The 18,830-nt window shown below is 35.5% G+C and overlaps 5 protein-coding genes across 5 annotated transcripts; 3 read left to right on the forward strand and 2 right to left on the reverse strand.

Moving 5' to 3' along the window:
• The first annotated feature begins 812 nt into the window (after positions 1 to 812).
• LOC132793031 (uncharacterized) lies at positions 813 to 2,954 on the forward strand. Its single transcript, XM_060802623.1, has 4 exons — positions 813 to 1,656; positions 1,715 to 2,120; positions 2,344 to 2,449; positions 2,523 to 2,954. Exons 1-4 carry the CDS (start codon positions 1,037 to 1,039, stop codon positions 2,912 to 2,914), a joined length of 1,524 nt encoding a protein of 507 aa, XP_060658606.1. The 5' UTR covers positions 813 to 1,036; the 3' UTR covers positions 2,915 to 2,954.
• Positions 2,907 to 4,998, reverse strand: LOC132793883 (acid-sensing ion channel 4-A). Its single transcript, XM_060804023.1, has 9 exons — positions 4,987 to 4,998; positions 4,787 to 4,923; positions 4,615 to 4,711; positions 3,800 to 3,987; positions 3,657 to 3,736; positions 3,551 to 3,595; positions 3,328 to 3,415; positions 3,150 to 3,262; positions 2,907 to 3,090 (listed from the first exon to the last, which is right to left on the reverse strand). The coding sequence occupies exons 1-9, from the start codon at positions 4,996 to 4,998 to the stop codon at positions 2,984 to 2,986; spliced, it is 867 nt and encodes a 288-aa protein (XP_060660006.1). The 3' UTR covers positions 2,907 to 2,983.
• An 837-nt stretch (positions 4,999 to 5,835) lies between these two features.
• On the forward strand, positions 5,836 to 8,843 carry LOC132792215 (radial spoke head protein 6 homolog A). Its single transcript, XM_060801475.1, has 4 exons — positions 5,836 to 6,252; positions 6,306 to 6,498; positions 7,050 to 7,965; positions 8,026 to 8,843. The coding sequence occupies exons 1-4, from the start codon at positions 5,930 to 5,932 to the stop codon at positions 8,730 to 8,732; spliced, it is 2,139 nt and encodes a 712-aa protein (XP_060657458.1). The 5' UTR covers positions 5,836 to 5,929; the 3' UTR covers positions 8,733 to 8,843.
• A 212-nt stretch (positions 8,844 to 9,055) lies between these two features.
• LOC132789006 (ejaculatory bulb-specific protein 3) lies at positions 9,056 to 10,020 on the forward strand. Its single transcript, XM_060796730.1, has 2 exons — positions 9,056 to 9,302; positions 9,677 to 10,020. The coding sequence occupies exons 1-2, from the start codon at positions 9,101 to 9,103 to the stop codon at positions 9,817 to 9,819; spliced, it is 345 nt and encodes a 114-aa protein (XP_060652713.1). The 5' UTR covers positions 9,056 to 9,100; the 3' UTR covers positions 9,820 to 10,020.
• Positions 10,021 to 10,213: 193 nt separating this feature from the next.
• LOC132789005 (uncharacterized) lies at positions 10,214 to 18,550 on the reverse strand. The gene is given in 7 exon segments (XM_060796729.1): positions 10,214 to 10,325; positions 10,327 to 11,526; positions 12,225 to 15,969; positions 16,096 to 16,315; positions 16,376 to 17,379; positions 17,438 to 17,527; positions 17,691 to 18,550. Coding segments are annotated over 7 exon segments (7,155 nt in total). The 3' UTR covers positions 10,214 to 10,289.
• Between the last annotated feature and the right edge of the window lie 280 nt (positions 18,551 to 18,830).

The raw sequence follows: 18,830 nt of genomic DNA on the forward strand, positions 1-18,830 counted from the left end.
TAATGCTTCAAAATATATGTATGTACGTAAACACATATTTGGAATGTATGTAAACACCTACATCATTTCATATGTTCATATGTATGAATGTATGTGTGTAGGTAGCTATTTAATTTTTCACTTCTTGAGTACCATTAGGTGGCTGTCAGAAATTGTGTAACACATGGCGTATGGAATATTTTCGAAATTTTCCCCTTCATGCGAAAGTTAATTACATGTGTGTGTGCGTGTATTAATAAAGCATGTCAGTCTCCCCATGATCGATGTATTTTTATTTAACAAACAATTAAAACAAGTGCGCCAAGTGGCAGTGCTCGACTGCAAATTACCCTGTAACCGAAGTTCATTCATCGTATATTGATACTTTTACGCACTGACTCACAAATCTATTAATATTCAGGCATATACACTAAGAACATAAACACAAACTTACGCGCATGTTAGGGCAATTTCAAGTTCACCATCACATTTACTCATCTTATATGTATGTGTATACATTCCAACAAATACATACATTTGCATTCGCGCACTCTTGGAAATGCATTTGTGGGTGTACGCACACTCACACATACATAGACTGTGGTCTGCGAGGGTGGTTTTATGAGGCACAAATGTGAGCGGCTAGAATCCGTTACATACTTTCAGGCTGTGAAAGAAACTATAATTCGCATACAAGTCGCTAGAGGTCGCCAGGTGCAGATCAAAATATTGAGGAAATCATTTTGATTTATTCTGTAGAATGCCATGAGTTAACAATTGCTTAATAATATTCAAGGAATTGTTTTTCGATCAATAACTATTATGGTAAGAAGAATATACACAAAAATACTTCTGCAAATAAGCATTTGAACAATTATTAAATTTTACGCTTTTTAAATTAGAATATCGAAGAGAATGCTTCACGGACTACGAGTATCAATGGATGGGGTATATGGAAAATAACTTATATACATTGCAAAATTCAAGCTAGGTTTTTATTTTAATTCGTCTAATACTAATTTATTAAAATAAATACAATATATTGTGTGATATTATCATGCATAGGTATACACATAATTCATTAACGAGACGACGAAAATCAGTTAAAAGAGTTCCCTATAATTTTATATTTGCTGTGCAAAAGAAATTTAGAGATAGCAAATTAGGATCTCAAGCCTTTGGATCCAATTTAGAAGAACATAGACCAATAGATAAGTATTGCATGCAGACAACAACTTTACAACTTCATGCCAAAATACCATTTATTGGATGTTTAAGCTATGTAGCACACTTAGACATAGAAATAAATTTGAAAAATATATTAACAATTCGTAATGGTGAAGATCCAATATATTTAAATGGTTGGAAGCGACCTGCACTACATAATTTTCTAAGTGCTGTAAGAGATCGTATTAATCAGAGTGTCAACCTTATACCATACAAGCTAAAGACTTCTTCATATCATCAAGTCGATAAAATATGCTGTAGACGACTTTCAGATCTTTTGAGAGTACGTGAAAAGCTATTGATATATCAAATAACTACATTAATGACATGGCTTGAAGTTCAAATTGAAATACTTAACACCGAAAAGCAATTTAATAGAATTGCAGATATTCAAGAGAAGAAGAAATTAATATTATTAAATATGCATAAGGAGCGACAAAATATAAATAGGTGAGCTATGTTTTCTGAAACCATAAGTTAGGCTTATCTAATAGACATTCCTTTTTAGGTTATTGCGACTTATTGAACAAAAGTCTGTAACTTCCATCAATACGAATAAAGAATGTTATACTCAGGATCTTTATTTACAAGAGGCCATGGACTTACTGCTAAGGCAGACTTTTAAGAATATTTCGAGCATAAATGATCCTCAAAATAGTAATTTCATTAAGCCTTTGACAAAAGTCGAATACTTTAACCTGTACTTCTGGCTTCTAAAAAAGAATATCGACAAGAACTCTATTTTTTATCGCAAAAATATTGATACGATTAAGAAAATTCATAAACATTATAAGCCTAAACAATTTGTGAATAGTGGACTAAAAACAAATAAATATGATTTTTCAGAAGCAAGCGAAAATATGGCAACTGAAACTTCGAAAAAATCATTGCAAAATCAATGCAATATTATTATGGTAAGTATTTATATTTAACATAATATAACTTTTTCCCAATATTCTTTAAGTATTATTGTATTTTACAAACATGTTTTAAGTCATTATATAAAAGTACCATGTTATAAATCAAAGTATTTAAAAAAAGACATAATGTAATGAATATTTAATTTTTTAATTTTAAACTGCATATATGTAACTACGACACACTTGTCAGAACTTGATAATTTGTCAAATATTTCAGAACATTACAACTCAGACTGAGCCATTGGTCATCCCCAACGAACATGAAGCTCAATTAGCTCGAATAGAAGGATCCTCATCACCAAGTAAACATTTTCCCAAAACTCGTAAGTAATTATTCATATAAGAGTTCTAAAAAATTGATTATTACATTTTTTTGTTCAATTTAAAAAAAAATAGAGATCCTTCAAGATGAGGAGCGTTTGTTGTTGGATCGTCTAAAAGAGGATCTAGCATTAGAATTATTTGAAGAGTCTAAAAAGGGACTAAGTAAAAAAGATGCATCTTCAAACTCGATCGTTTCATTGCTGTGGTTGCGGTGCACACAAACGGATAATATTAAGGAAATGCAGAACTTTCGTTCCAATCGCATGAAATTCGATGGTCAAGGTAATGACGATTCTATTGATAACTTCATCAGATACGAGTTATGTAATGTGGACTTACTTTGGGAAAATCTGTATGCTATATCTGTAGATGTTATACAGGCATTGGTCGATGAATTAATATTGCAATATATAACAATGTTAACGAAGAACATTTTTAATGAACCACATAAGATTAGTTGTTGATCAAATATTAAATATTGTCAAGTGATAAAATATTAGAGTTTAACAATAATTATGTAATATCATTTTCATTTAGTGCCAAATCAATAGCTTAGTTTTTTGTAGAATCATAGAAATGACTTCCAAGATATTGAGCAGAGATGCGCCAATGAAGAGCCCTATAACTCCCCCAACAGCAACTGTAAAAACAACGAAATTAATATTATATAAAATTAATTGTTATTAAACTTTCATTAACCAATAAGATCCAATCTGGATTGCGTAACAATGCGATAGAATCTGGCTGAAGCTGGACTGGCAATATCAATTTCAACATGGAAATCCCTTTGTTCAGTACCCTTCTCTATTGTTCTAAAACGGAGAGAGATTATACATTTATGTGTACTTTTTATTTAACAAATGAAAATGTTGCTAACCCGACAAAACTTATCTGTTGTTCCATGCATGAAGGTAAGCAAACCAAATTAATGCTCACGTAATCCTTTACTTTATTCGATATGTTAGCTGCAAATTGTAGTATAAGATATACATTTTTAAAAAATAATTTGGGAATAAGAATAATATGATAAATTAATAACTGACATTTAGAAAAATAAAATATAGTTTTCATTGTGAAAGTAATATATGTAATAACATTACCATCCTGCAAACATTTGACTCCTTTGATATCGCAGTAATTGACACCTGAACTTAAATAAAATTAGATAAGGTTTCAAATACAAACATTTGACATGAAATTACTTACCGTCTTGGGCATTAAAAACAGAACAATTGCAAGCATCGATCTCCATTTGCATTCTAATTCGTGACATGCAGGTTGAAAAGCTTAAACCGTATGTGAATATATTATTTCATTAAAAGGATGCAATTTGTTTGTCTAATACTCACCTATAAACGAATCTTGAATGTGGCGTTTCCTGTGGAAATTTGCACATTCGTTGATTGACCTTTTCATCAATAACTTCGATATTGTTGTGCAGCTCTTCAATATTAAAACTGTAGACTGTAGGCCTGGTTGTTACCGAAAAGACTTCTGCATTAAAATATGGTAAATCTTCAGGACTGTGAATATATAACTTTAAGAAAATGAAAATATTTTCCATTAAATCAAGATGATAAATAAAACTATTATTAAAGCATTTATAGTACTAAAATATATAAAAACTATTTGTTGTGATTAGCTGAACTATCAATGAGTAGCTCAAATTCGCAACTTTTTTAATTTATTAATTTAAAAAGATAAGAAAAGACCATCGGCTTAACTTCACTTTCGAAAGTTGTCACTAAAATTTTACAATTAGATATACAGCTGGGAATTCAGATTTTCGTATGCTATGACTGTCACTTCTGTCATTCAAAATCACAATTTATTAAATTAATTCAATTGTGTTTTAACCTTATTATTATTAAATAATATATTGTATAAAGCCATGGACTAGAATTTTGATATATAAATTTGGCACAAAAAATAAAAAGAATAAAAAATAATATATTTAGTATACTGTAAACTTTGACCTTGGAATCTTTCCATTTAATATTTGTAAAGTATTTGTTACTAATAAAGGATAGTTGCTAAATTTATAAATTCAAATTAATTTAAGTCTGCAAAGTGTTATACTGAAGATGCGTTTTTACACTAAAAATGTTTATCTATGGTAAACAAAGCGATAAAAATTAATGTTATTTCTATAAAAAACACTTACTTGATATTTGTATAGCAGATCATTATGTAAAACTATTGTTACATTGCGTACTTTATCGGACGATGTATATTTTAATGGTAATTTTTCGATGGTTTTACTAAAAATAATAAAGCCAATTATTCGATGAGTCACGCGAGTTAATTTTACGAGTTTATAGTATATTTATACTTACTAGTCCATTAAATTGTTGGCGAGAAAACAGTTTCCAACTTCGAGCTCATGAAAATTGAATATTGATTCGCAATCTTCAATCAACTTATTGCCGAAATAAAGTTCTTTAATTATGGTCTTGCACGATTGTGCAAGAAACTGAGAAGGAAATTCTAAAATCAGATCGGACAGTTTATGTCAAATTATACATATGTATAATACCTCCTTTCTCATTTCCAAAATGTTAACTCCGCAAGTTGAATTCCAACCATTGCAATAAGCTTCTTTAATATTGCTATTTTCTGGTATCAAGAAGAGGTACTCATATATGTTTTTCACATAAATATTTTCAATTTTTTTATCGGGGGGTGCTCGTTGCCTTATTGCCTGTGTAAACGCCTCTGTTGGCTTATTCTTGACGAGACAAATGCTGATGCCTGGAAATGTATTCGACCAATGGATATATGTAGTCGTGACCCCAATTGAAGTGGAATCTGTGCGATATCTTGTTATCATCAAAATGAAGATTGAGCCCATATTCCAGCCGGAAATAATGATAACAGCGATCCAAAAAAATCTGCAATTTACTTGAAATTGTTTAAACTATTTATGGAACTATATTTTCCAAAATTTTACCTTTTTTTAAAGAAATTATATTTGAAAAAATAAATTATTTTATTTGTTTTCATAATTTTGCGTTTTAATAGCTTGGTTGTGAATTCTTTTTGGAAAAATCAATGAATTTGCCACAACTTTTTGTTTGACGAATCGTCCATCTTTAAATAATTATATACTTAAACTAACATAGTAATTGGTTCCTGCATGCAATCGGGCTATTAAAAGTGTGATGTCATAAAGTCAAATATTATTCCAATTTCAATTCTGGTGGTATTTGCATATTTTTGGAAGTATTGTTAAGTATTTTAATATTAAATATTTCGCAATATTATTTAGGGCCTCATTTATAGGATCGTCACTTTTGCCTGACACGAATTTCGCACATTTATTTATTTTATGTGGTCGCAATTATTTTAGAATGGATTTACAGTAGATTATAAGCTTAGTATTTTCTATCAATCACAAGGCGTTTTGAGTAGTTACATATATATTTTTTTGAGAATACATAATATTTAGTAAATAAACAAGTAAATCATTTATCCTTATAATGGATAGTGATAATCAATCGTGTCGCCATTTTTCTCTTGACTCAACGTCATCAACTCAATCGGATCGTCCGCAGACCACAAATAAAAAGAAGGCAAAGAAGACTCCAGGGAAGCCAGAATCAGAGGTGCAGATATCGCCACCATGCTCCGATATCATAACATCATCGACATCATCCTCATCGACCACAATATCGATGCGTGCTCTGGACTCTGATAATCGCATGCCAAAGCCAACGACTGTCGAAGCTCCAAATATCGGTTATGAGTTGAACATAGCCAAATCTGTGCTGCAACAATATAGTACTCTAAGTGGGGATAACCTGTGAGTACAGTGCTTATTTATGATGAATACTTACAAGAATGTGATACTCGCAGATTTGATCACCTCAGTGATATTGTGAAACGCGTTATAGACGAGCGACCGCCAAACGTAATTGATTTCTTCGAAGAGTTTAGTCGAAATGTGCGTGAGCAAAAGTTCCATGTGCCGGAGCGATTTCCGCCAAACGGCGTGTTTGCTGACAGTCGCATGTTTCGCCCGGCCAAAAGAATTTTGGGTGCTATAAAAGTAAGTTGACAACAGTTCTAAAACTTTAATAAACTGGTCTCGAATGTCCGATATCGTAATCCATTTTAAGAGAATTAATATCAATTTTTTCTGTAGCTATCTTCTTTACAATCCAATTGCAATATAATTTTCTTAAGTTGTTCAGAATCTAGCTTTTATTATTTTTCACACAAAACTTATTTCGTATTTTAGGCTCTTTTTTTATAAAAATTTAAATCATGTATGAATAGTAATAGTTTATATAAATTAAAATGATTAATTTCAAATTATTATAGTTATTTACATGTTCTTAAGAAACAAATACATATCTAACATTTATATTCACAATTGATATTATTCTGAAACTTCAAAACAAAAATTATTTATAAGTTTAATATTTTCGATTAACTAAAATTTAAATTTTAATGACAAGGCGTAATATTATTGCCACAAAATAGACACAACTTACTACGAGTAAAAACTATTATTTAATACAGTATTATTATTTTTTTAAATTTATACTATTATTATTAACGGTTGCCTTTATTCACCCCTGGTTCTTCTGATTTTAGCTTCCTACCAATGTAGAACATGATTTTGGAGCTGATGAGGATCTTGGGGAAGAAGCAGTCATCTATGCAGATACAGAGCTGCAAATAGATCTTGATGATTCTCTTCGCATGTTTGTTACATTCAATGAGCGTGTTGAGCAATTGCAATTCTATTGGAATCAAGCCGGCTTCAGCATTAGCAGGAATGATATTTTTCAATTGGCAAGTTCCATTAATCGTTTGCAAACTCATCCATCGATAATGCAATGTCGCTTCTGGGGTTGTATTTATGGTTTGAAGAGTTCCTATTACATCGTCGAGGCTTCGCTGACACGTGACGAAATGTTATCACGTTTGAATATGATGGAGGATGAGATGCGCGAAAAGCAGCTGCCGTTTAAGATGCGAAAGAATCAAGAGTATAAGCCCAAGCCAGCGCATATTGGACCCGAGCTAACTCCAGGAATCTATGGTTGGGAGAATATTGATCCTGACGATTTGGCGAAAATGACACCAAAAGCTGAGCCGGTGCCCTTAGCGGAAGAGATCGAATTCTATGACATTCCACCCGAGTTTATCGGTCGCGGCTGCAATCGCTTTTCATACTTTGTGGTCAATAGTCTCTATGATGATTGGATTGAATTGCCAATTGTGACGCCTCGCCAAATTATTGTCTCGCGCCACATCAAAAAGTTCTTCACTGGTGACTTGGAGGCAGATGTCGTCTCGTATCCCTGTTTTCCCGGCAAAGAGAAGCATTACTTGCGTGCAATGATTGCTCGCATCTCCGCGGGAACTCACATAGCCCCGCAGGGATATTACAGACGCATGACGAAAAAGGAAAAGGATCTATACGATGGGATCAATATGGATGAGATGGAAGAAGAGGGGGAGGAGGAAGAAAACTACAACGAGGGCGAAGAAGATCAACTGCCAGGTTGTTTCATTGGATAGTTTGACTGATGTTTGCTCCTTTCTTATCATTGTGTTTCTGTAGATAACGATGTCATGCTTATGAAGAATGAACGTTTTGAGATTGAGCCATTGAGCACTTTGGCAACTCCCATTGCTTGGGTGCATTGCCGACCAAACATATTAAACCAGGGACGGATTGTTTGGTTCGATGAGGAAAAGGCAAGTAAAGAGCGGGAAAGAGCATTGGCTTTATACTTAAAGATGCGACTGATGGAAGAGATGGAAGAGGAGGCAGAAGAGGAGGAGGCTGAAGCTGAAGAAGAGGGCGATGAAGAAGAAATGCTTACAGGTTTTATTCACGCAGAAATAGGACCAGACATCCTGTCATCCTGTGGAAACGATATGAATACAGAGTGCCCATCTCCTTGGCTCGTACGCTTTACCAGCAAGTATACTAATCTGAAGGAACGATTGTTGATCATACAATCGAATCTGTGGCCTGGAGCATTTACATTCCTATTTGAAAACACTTGTGAATCTATTTATTTGGGATGGGGACACAAATTCTGTAGACGAAATATACCGTTTAATCATTTACCAAAAGTACAAGAGGAGTTTCCTCATGGAAGCGAAGACTTCATTGAATCAACCGATCCATCCGTCGAAGACGAGTTGGCCTACAATGAGTGGCTGCTCAACAAACAGAAACGGCCCACTGAACTCGGCGAAGATGGCAACGAATACGACATGGAAGAGGATGATGATCAGTATGGCGATGACGACGATTAGAGCGAGACTCATTAACAATAATAATCAATTATGCCGCCGTGTACATACATATTATTTTGTTAATTTGAGTGAATGAATAAATAGAATCACAATATTGTCGTGATGCCCACATTTGTTACAGTTAAAATCTCCAACTTTGCCAGACTTTAAATTAGCTTCAACAAATAATAATTTGAAAATATATTTTCAATTCTTAGAAGATTGATTATTGTTTTTTGAATTTGTTTGTCGCTTGCCTGATTTTTAAATATTGTTCTTTATACAACCCCCAAAGATGATATTCAAGAGCGCATGCGTTCAAAAAAAACAAACCAAATACACAAGAATTTTCATTCCACATTAAACTATTTCGAAATCAAAACGGAGTTATGTGTTTGATAAAGAGAACCAATCAAAGAGATATTTTAGTTTTATTGTTTTGTTTGATATTATTAATATTTAATATGTCCAAAGTCGATGCCGATGAGAAGAATATTAATAAGTTATTGAACAATCAGGCCGTTGTTAGTCGTCAAATAATGTGCATTCTAGAGAAAAGTCCTTGCGACCAACTAGGACGACAATTAAAAGGTGAGTAAACTGATTTACAAATGTACATATCTATATGAGTAACAAATTAAAAATAAGCTTGAGTTGTTTAGTGTGCAATACATTGCTCATACATTGATACAATAAAATTTCGTCTCTAAGACTCCCATAATTGATATAAACATTCTGGGACACCATTACAAAGTTTACAATCAAAAGTTTTTTTTAAATAAGTTGAATTCCTTTATATTAATTTTTTCAACAATGGATTAAAACTTTAAATCTGAACAATCTTGCAAAATATATGAAAAGGACATCAAATTCTTTGTAATCGTTGGTGTCTTGTCATTGCTTCGAAACCCAAATTTCATTTTTTTTTGCCGTAATAAAAAACAATGATTACATTTTCATTTCAGCTGCTCTTCCAGAAGTCATAACCAGAAAGTGCCGCAATTGTTCTCCGCAGCAAGCGCAAAGTGCTCAGAAGCTCACAGCATTTTTACAGGCTCGCTATCCAGATGTTTGGGCTATGCTCTTGCGGAAATATTCGACTGCTTAGGTCAATTGTGTGTATTGAATGTGTACTACAAATATTTTGCTGGATAAGTTTCATATATACAAATTGGGAAACATTTTTTGCAAGCTTTGGTGTCTTGGCATTGCTTTGAAACCCATATATTAGAAATGCTAAATTAAATTTGTATTTTGTATATTTGTTGTAAAGAAACTCTAAAATAATTTCCAAATAAACAAACTTTATAAACTACAGTTGGAGAACAATTAATGGTTGGGCAGCGATGAAAACGGTTCAAATTGCATTCGATGATTATACAAATTAAATTAGCCATTATCGAGAATTACTTACTATCATCGACCTTGTATTGACAGTGTACTTTCATTAAAATGAATAAGTATAGCAATTTTTTACTTAAATAGTTTTTATTTAAAATTATGGAAATTATATATTTACAACACATACATTTACAAGACAACAAGACAAATTAGTTAGTCCGATTTGCAGATCTTTAACTATCTGCGTATGGAGCTGTTTAGGGGTAGGTAAGGGGGAATATGTCGGATACATTGGATTGGGTTGAGTCGCCCGTTGCAGGGCACAGGCATCCTGATACTGCGACTGCATATTCATCACACCCATTTGCATGGGAATCTGCGAATTGGGATATTCACCACCCGAACTATAGGTGCCTGTGGGAGGACTCTGCTGTGGTGACATTCGGTAGCTATTGATAGCTCCATAATGTGACATCAAATTCGGGCTGATGTGCACGTTTGCAGTGCGATTGTTGGAGTTGCCACCGATGGCCGCTGAAGTGTGTTGCACGGGGGCTGAGGGCGTGTTACGAGTGTTTCTGTTTGTATTTTGCGATGATGTGATTGGCGCAATGTTCATGTTGCTTGCGTAGTATTTGTGGTACTGCAATGGAGCCACTTGTGTCTGCAGCATATTCGGAGGAGTTGATATATTCCGATTTTGCATCAACAAATGCGGCGGCGGTGTCATCGAATTGGGTGGTAACGGATGATGTGGGGAGGGAGTTAAGCTGGACTGAGCTCCAGGCGATGTATTGCAAGGTTGCGTTTCCAGACAATTGGTTAATTGCTGCAGCTTAGACAGGCTACAAAGGTTGCCACCAGCTAACGCTGGTGTAGTGCCCGAACTGTTGGACACTGATATGGAATCATGATTTGCTTGTCGTTGGTCATTCGACGTAGCCGTCGATGGTGGTCCCAAGGTGCTTGAGACTGGGATTCGAGGTGTATTCGATACGGTTTCATTGCTTGCAATATTGTTTTGCAAGTAAAAGTTGTTGACAGCACAAGCCGAGGTTGGTTGATCGATGCGTTGATGCGAATTGGAAAGGGAATGAACTGAGCTATTTAGCGACATTCTTTGTTGGATCATTGTGGGCATGCCAACAATGTCATAGTTGGATGGATTCGACGAAAAGTTTTGCGATATTTGTGGAATGGGTACATAATCCAATGGTTGCAAGTTTTGCTGATGTCCATGCTGTCCACTTAGTTGCGTAAACTGCAAACTGCCCAACGAATCTTGCTGCGCTTTCGATATATTCGCAGCTGAGCTTTGAGCGTGCTGATGATGAGTATTCTGTGCTGTAGTTGCGCTAGCTGTTGGAATTTTTGCGTCACGTTGTTGTGCGTTATTCGACGCATTACCGCTACGAATTTGCTTAGGGGTCGGTGCTCGGTGCGACGTAGTCGGCGAATTTGCCACAATATCCGGCTGCAAATTGAAAAATTAATTAAAACATGTTACATAGTGCATTACATTTAAAAACAAGTAAAAAAGTTAGTCGAGTGTGCTCGACTGTGAGATACCCGCTACCCATTTTGAATAAAAGGAAAATATTGCGGTATTTTTTAAAATATACAAAAAAAACAATCGAAAATACTAAAAATATACCAAATGGTATATTTGTTATATCGATATAGTACCACATGCAAAATATACCATAGACGGCACAATATCCCAGATTGTCAGCAAAAGCAACTAAGACCCCTAGTAAGTAGGCGTTTTTGCCCATACAAAAGTATTTCTTTAATACCTTCCACAATTTTTATCTGATCGCAATCAAATTTTCAGGACTCATAAATACTATAGTTATTGTTGTATACACCAAAATTCACAGCTGTAGCTTGTTATTCTGCGTGCAAACATAACAAATGCTGTTATAGCTCTATCGCTTATAGTCTCTGAGATCCAGTGTTTCATACGGACAGACACACAGACGGACAGACGGACAAGGCTAGATTGTCTCGGCTATTGATGGTGATCAAGAATATATATACTTTATAGGGTCGGAGATGCCTCTTTCTATCTGTTACATACATTTCCTGCCGGCACAAAGTTATAATAAATAACAAAACCAAAAAAAAAATACAATACCTATTAATAAACAGATTTCAAGTATTTAACATTACCTGCACATTCAGTTTCCTATTAGCATGTTGTTGGTGCTGCGAGCTTCCTATAATGTTCAAACTAGGTGAACCTTCTGGAGTTAAATTCATATTAATATTGCTTTGTTGCTGGATGTGTGAGTTCTGGATGGACATGTGCATCGGTGTCGTTGCTGATTGATTCTGCATTGAGCAGTCTGAATATTGACGGTGCATGTGTACGTTATTGTTCTCCGCTGCGTGATTGATAGTACCACCAATGGGTGCCGGGGATTCCATATTAATCTGCACATTCATGCCGCAGTCATAGTGCTGAATCTGGGATGCATTTGTTGCGGATTCTGCATTGTATGTCATGTTGGTATTGACATCTGCTTGGTTGCCAACTGGCAAGTTTGCATGCGATCCGGTCTGTATAATTGGTTGTGCAATTTTCAGTTTTTCCTCGCGCGAAGTAACCAAAGTGGCATTCACATTGTGATCTGGCTTTTGCTTCTGAGGTACGCCAGTTGGCTCTCGGCTGGGCAACAGAATAGTTGCTTCCGGTTGACTGGCACTGGCATGGCGTGGTCCAGGATTTTGTGCATTACTGACAGATTTAATTTGTTGTGGATTTATCTGCTTTTGTTGTGTGGCGCACTTCTGATTAAAGTTGCCAGCTTGATTATTCAGATTGTACTCATTGCAATTGGTTAAATGAGCATCGTCTCTTGGAGCATTGCCAGTATTAACCGCATTAATGTTTTGCGTCTTGGTCATATCATCTTTTTTAACGCTATTCTTGCGCTCTACTTTTTGCTTATCTTTTGGGTGATGGATCTGATGATGTGCATGCATTGCAGATTGATAAGGATGATTTTGTGCCAAATTATATCTATAGGCCATTGTAGCCAGATCTTTATGGAATTGTTTATCCTTTTGTGAAGGTTCCAAATTGCTTATGTTGTAGCCATAATATTCCCACTGGCAGTACTGTGAAATGTGGTGATAGTTGGGCATTTGATTGATGGGAAACTGTGACGGAATTAAACTCTGTAACTGGGCATGATCATTGTTTTTTAGTTGGATTTTATCCCTAATAGGCAATGCTGTTGGCGGAGCACGAACATTGGACTTATCCTCTTCTTTGACCTGCACAAGTTGAGTTTGCTTCATAGCCTCCTTGTCGGTCATTGAGTTTACTTTATTTGAGTAGTAAGCTTCGGGTTTCTTGCCAACGTTATTGACGACTTCTTGCTTGGGCTGCGAAGTTTCCATAATTGCCTTTTTATTAATTTTTGGCTTCATATCCACTTCTTGCATTGTAGGAGGAATCACTGGCTTTTCCGCGATTTCCTGTTCTTTAATTGCTGGATTTGTTGCCTTGTTAACTTCATTGTAAAATGTTTGTTCCATTACAGCTTCATTGGAATTTGATATCTTTTGCTGTTCTTGCTCCGGTTTCTTGATCTCAACTGCTGAAGGAGTAGCAACAACTTTTGTATTGGTGTCTTTACTTTCCGTTATAGTTTCTGTAATGGTTTGCAAACTATCATTTGTAACTTGTTTGGGTTCGATGCTCATTGCTGCCGCATTGCAAACAATTGGCTGACTACAGTTCTTTAAACTCTGATCTACGTTGGTAATAACATCATTGTTTTTAAATTGCTGCTGTTCTTTTATGTCGACCAGCATTGAATCCGTTTTTTCAACAACTGGCAAAAGTGTCTCAATTTTTTCCGATGCAACTGCAATGTTGTTCTTATGCTTTAAGTTTTCATCTAACATCTCAGGGCTTCCAGTTAACACTGAAGCAGTAGGCGCAGCAGTCGGAGTAGTTGGGGCAGCAGTAGAAGTTGTAGCCGGAGTAGCTGTAACATTTGTCGGAGTTGTAGAAGCAACCGTAGTTGGAGTAGCAGCAATTGGAGGCAAAACAGGAGCCGTAACAGGAGCAGAGGCTGCTGCAGTAGTAGCAGGAGCGGCGGCAGGAACGGCAGCAGGAGCAGCTAGAGAAGCAGCATCAGAAGGAGCAGCAACAGGTGCTGTATTTTCTTGAACAGCCTTTATTACATCCTTGGACTCAACCACCGGATTCTGCTCCAACTTGCAATCCACAGTTTTGGGTTCAATAATTTGCTTATCATATGAGCTTGTATCGGAGAATAATGTTTTCTTCGTTTTCTTGGCAACTGCATCCAAAACTTGCTCGTTACATTGTTCAGTGTTATTTATTTGTTTCGCATTGTCCTTTGCCTGTTGTACTGGTAGTTCTTTAACAGTATTGACAACCTCCTCAGGAATGGACTTCATTGACTCATCATTATCGCAATCAGTTGATGCAATTTCATTAGAGATATTCTCCACAGCTCTGTCTTCTTCGTGACGTTTCCCATTCGATTTCTTCCCTCTTAATTTGGGAACAATATTAATAGGTTTGTCAATTGACTCCTGTTTCTTAATATCCCGACCGACTTCCTGGACAACATTTGCCACTACTACAGCTTTTTCAACACTTTCTTTAGCAGTAATTGATATATCCTTATGATTGGAAATGTTATGCTCCATATTATCAATGTGGTCACGTTCAAAATGTTTCCTCTTGTTTGTGTGTGGAACCAAGTCCTTTCGCTTAGCCAAACGCAAAGCCCGTTTTGTTAGCATATTGGAGTCAGATGACTCAGATTTCTTGGAATATTTACTATCCGATGAATCAGAATTCTCGATTTTCTCTTCAAAAGGACGCTTGCACTTCTTGGAATCAACGAATGTCGTAGGCGTCGACTCGGCGTAGCACAACGTTTTTTCCAAAAAACTGACGTCTTCATCGAATTTGTCAGAGTTCAATAGACTGGGTTTAGAAGTTTCTTTCAGAATTTCAGTTGATGCAAACACTTGGGGTTCTGCGTGCTCCTCGCTTTTCTTTTTAAAGAAATCTTTTTCGTCATAATTATCCTCGAATTGATAACTTAAGTATTCACGATTTGATATGGGCTTGATATTATTAGTGGGCGATTTGGAAATTGACGTCAATGGACTCCAACGCAAGCAATCGGCTTCAATAATAATTCGAGTTTTGCTATGCGCCACTCGATTATGATGCATCAAGACCTTTTTCCAATCGATTTTCACCGTAATCTGGTATCGAATGTCGCCATCATTCTTGCGCAATTTAATAAAATTAAGTAGCTCAAAAGCTAAAGCAATATCGGATATAGCTAAACCGGTTTTAATAGCTATATCCTTGAACGTGATGACTTTCTTATTCCTGTATTTATACAAGTATTCAAGCACTACCGATTTCCAATATGAAAAGTACGAAAGTCGTCCCAGATCCGATAACGGTTTCTCCGGTGTGCCCAATTGTCCTTCCTCACGACTCAGCAAGTAGCTAAAATCTATTAGGAATCTTCCATATCCTTGTCTTTGATATTGCGGCAACGTCAAAATGCACGACACATTATATTTTTGAGAACAGTGCTTCTCTTTCGAAAAATAGCCAACGAGATGGCAGCCAACTTGATCGTTTTTCGTCAGGATGTAAAAAAGAAATGGTTCCACATCATAATAAAGCGTTTTATGATCAAGAAAAAACTTGGCAAGCAAACACAAGTTTTGGCAGTAAATCTTATTCACATTGCCATCCACTTCAAAGACTGATATATCGCCTTGACGAAAGATCTCTGTGCCTGGTGGTTGCTTCCAAATGCACTTGTTTTGATGTCTGTCCAAGACAGAACGGCTTTTTGTGTACTTTAGGCAGAACTCGCATAAAAACAGCTTCAAAAGCCTAAGAAGAAGAGATTAGATATTAAAATAAATCATGAAAATATTTGTTACTTTTAACTGTCTAAAATTATCACTGAATTCTCGGAGCATTTTTTGCTTTTGCAAAAAACTACCGAACATAAACTACCTTGCATACTCCTGTGGAAATGGACTAGAATACCAAGTTTCAATATTCCATTTGCCAATTTCTATGGATTTAGGACTTTGTCCAGAATGCAGGTGTGATGGACTTTTCTCCAACGGATTTTCACAATAGTTATTTGATACTTTAACCACTGCTTTTTGTAATACTTCTTGATACAAGTCAATATCCAATTGATTCACACCAGGTGGTAAGTGTTGATTTTCTATAATTTTTAAGCATTATTAAAAGGAATGTTAATTTAAAAAAAAGGTTTAATACATACCAAATTTTGTCTGACTGATTGTAGTATCGCTAGGATCCTTCAAATTGTCGATGCATTCATCATAATCTGTGGTATTGGAATCTTTTGCGTTTAGAATTTCCTTTGTTTTATCTTGAAATTGATCGGCATCATTATTCAACATTCGATACTTTAGCACTGTCTCTTTAGTAAGATATGGAATATCATCATCATGTTTTACAAATGATTTTGTAGTTTCGAGAGGCATTGATTTCAAGATAACCATCTTCTTTTTTCCTGAATTCACTGGAGTTTCTTTTACAGCATCGAGAGTTTTGTTGGGTACAACACTTTGTGGCTTTATTGGTTCTACAGACGGTGATACTTGAGAATTGACAGCATCCAATATTTTAGTTTTAGTATAACTAAGGCCTTTGAAATTATTTTTATATTTGTTGTCAACTGGGTTTTTTGCCACTGCTGCGAACCCCCAATTTTCTGATGACCCTTCCAGCAAACTTTCTTTATCATTTGATGATGATCGGAAATCAAATTTTTTTTCATTCTCAAAAATGTTTTCCTTTAAAGTACTTCTATCCGAATCATAATCTTCATCATCATTGTCTTCATCGCATTCTGAGCTATCACTCGAACTATCGCTTGAATCCGACTCAGAACTTGAAGATGTGCAAGAATCTGATGAGGAACTTTCATCCTGATCATCGCAGCCAGCATTCTTTTCATCATCATCGTCCTCTTCATCTTCACTGTCACTTGAGGAAGTTGATGATGATAGATCCGAATATGTTCGTTTCCGACTAAGTTGATTTGCAATTTGTTCACGTTGAAAATTTGGTTTCTTTTGCTTAATTTGTGTGTCAAATTTGTTAATTATGGCGCAATTCTTTTTCTTTTGCTTACTGCCGCCCACTATATTGTTACATTGTTGAGACGTTGATGGATTATCAATGAAACGTTCATTTTTTATCATCGGTCGCTTGCAATTAGTATAAGCTTTCTGCGACGAATTGGCGTACTGATGAACTCTGAAACAAATATGATTTTAAACATAATTGAATTGTTTAAATGTTGTTTGGTAATTACCTTTCACTTCCAAGCTCAAACTTGATGCTGGAACTATCTCTTCGAACAGATTTGGGATTTTCAACATTTTGCTTTAAACATGCTTTGCATCTGGAATAGTTCAAATTTGATTATATGTAATTCTTTGATATGAGTGTTACTTTTTTATAAAAATATTAGTCTCTTCAAATTTAAGATTCAGTAAAATAATAATAAGTTACTGAATGGATAGTTCCATATTACAATTATAGTCGTCCACCTTTAGTTAACTTACCGATAGGGATGCTTCGGCTTCTTATCTGGAATCGTGTCCAGACATGTCAGATGGAAGTGATTTTTGCAAACGAAACATTGCAGTAGACATGGTCCTCGGTTGCGTATCTTGCACACTGCGCAATCAGCACACTTTTGGCAGTTCCATAAAGTTCCCTTCGTAACAAGCATATAGAGAAGCACATATGATTGAGACTTGCATCTGCCCGCGATGTTGGCACAAGTCGTATGCAGTGATATTCCACATTGTTTACAAGAGCTTAGTGGTTCTGGAATCCCATTGAGATTCTTTTGAGCGTTGCCCGAGCAATGTGCACAAGTCTCTTCGCCCTTGATAAGTACATCTGTTTCTGGCGCTGCTTTTCTCGGTGTTGTCAATGACTTTCCCTTTTTGTATAGCTTTCCTTCCTGTATCAAGAAACCAGCATCAACGGCCTTTTTAATGGATGTCTTGATGACGGCTTTAAAATCCACATCGGGCGACAGATCGATACAGTTAAACTTCTGTATATAGTTTTCAATATTTTTTATAGTAGATCCTTCACATTCCCCCAAATCATTGACTGCCTTGGCAACCACCTTGTAGAGATTTGTATTTTTGTCAACTTTAATTCGCCTTTTGGCCATTGGAGCCTTATAGGAATGTAAGCCTTTATTGTAAACTTTGATCACCGCTCCCGACTCGACTGCTTTTTCTAGTTTCTCTGCAACGATATCTTCGTGAAACTTATGATGCGTCCCGATGGCTTGACATATTCTTTGCACACTCGGTCGCTGCTTCTGAGATCGGATTTTCGAAATCGCTTCGAGTATCCATTGCTTCCACGTATCCATATTTATGTCATGAGCAGATTCCCTCATTTTGCGGTTTCTTTAGCTACAAATAATTGTCTAAAAATAAATACAAATATTTAATTTTTAAGTTTGTAATTAACAATTGAAGTAAAAGTTTGTTGTTCGTTTCAAAGCCAAAAACTCGTATTCTTATTGATATCACGTTCATGCGACGCCAATATTAAATTCGAAAACTTTAAAAATTTTGCAAGCAAGCCCACTTTCTAATAGTTTTTAATTTAAATAATGGCTACACACTGCAAATGTTTATGGAATTCATAAATAAATAAATAAAAACATCAAATTA

Source organism: Drosophila nasuta, chromosome 3 (genome assembly GCF_023558535.2).
Source record: "Drosophila nasuta strain 15112-1781.00 chromosome 3, ASM2355853v1, whole genome shotgun sequence".
In the NCBI taxonomy this organism is placed as follows: domain Eukaryota; kingdom Metazoa; phylum Arthropoda; class Insecta; order Diptera; family Drosophilidae; genus Drosophila; species Drosophila nasuta.

Excerpts from the sequence above, each read along its gene's own strand:
- LOC132793031 (XM_060802623.1), top strand. The coding sequence starts at position 1,037 with ATGCATAGGTATACACATAATTCATTAACGAGACGACGAAAATCAGTT. Across the intron at positions 2,121-2,343 it reads ATCAATGCAATATTATTATG|AACATTACAACTCAGACTGA; the intron begins GTAAGTATTTAT and ends CAAATATTTCAG. Across the intron at positions 2,450-2,522 it reads TAAACATTTTCCCAAAACTC|AGATCCTTCAAGATGAGGAG; the intron begins GTAAGTAATTAT and ends AAAAAAAAATAG.
- LOC132792215 (XM_060801475.1), top strand. The coding sequence starts at position 5,930 with ATGGATAGTGATAATCAATCGTGTCGCCATTTTTCTCTTGACTCAACG. Across the intron at positions 6,499-7,049 it reads GAATTTTGGGTGCTATAAAA|CTTCCTACCAATGTAGAACA; the intron begins GTAAGTTGACAA and ends TTCTGATTTTAG. Across the intron at positions 7,966-8,025 it reads CGAAGAAGATCAACTGCCAG|ATAACGATGTCATGCTTATG; the intron begins GTTGTTTCATTG and ends GTGTTTCTGTAG.
- LOC132793883 (XM_060804023.1), bottom strand. Across the intron at positions 4,712-4,786 it reads GCCAACAATTTAATGGACTA|TAAAACCATCGAAAAATTAC; the intron begins GTAAGTATAAAT and ends TATTATTTTTAG. Across the intron at positions 3,091-3,149 it reads ATCCAGATTGGATCTTATTG|TTGCTGTTGGGGGAGTTATA; the intron begins GTTAATGAAAGT and ends TTGTTTTTACAG.
- LOC132789006 (XM_060796730.1), top strand. The coding sequence starts at position 9,101 with ATGTGTTTGATAAAGAGAACCAATCAAAGAGATATTTTAGTTTTATTG. Across the intron at positions 9,303-9,676 it reads ACTAGGACGACAATTAAAAG|CTGCTCTTCCAGAAGTCATA; the intron begins GTGAGTAAACTG and ends TTTTCATTTCAG.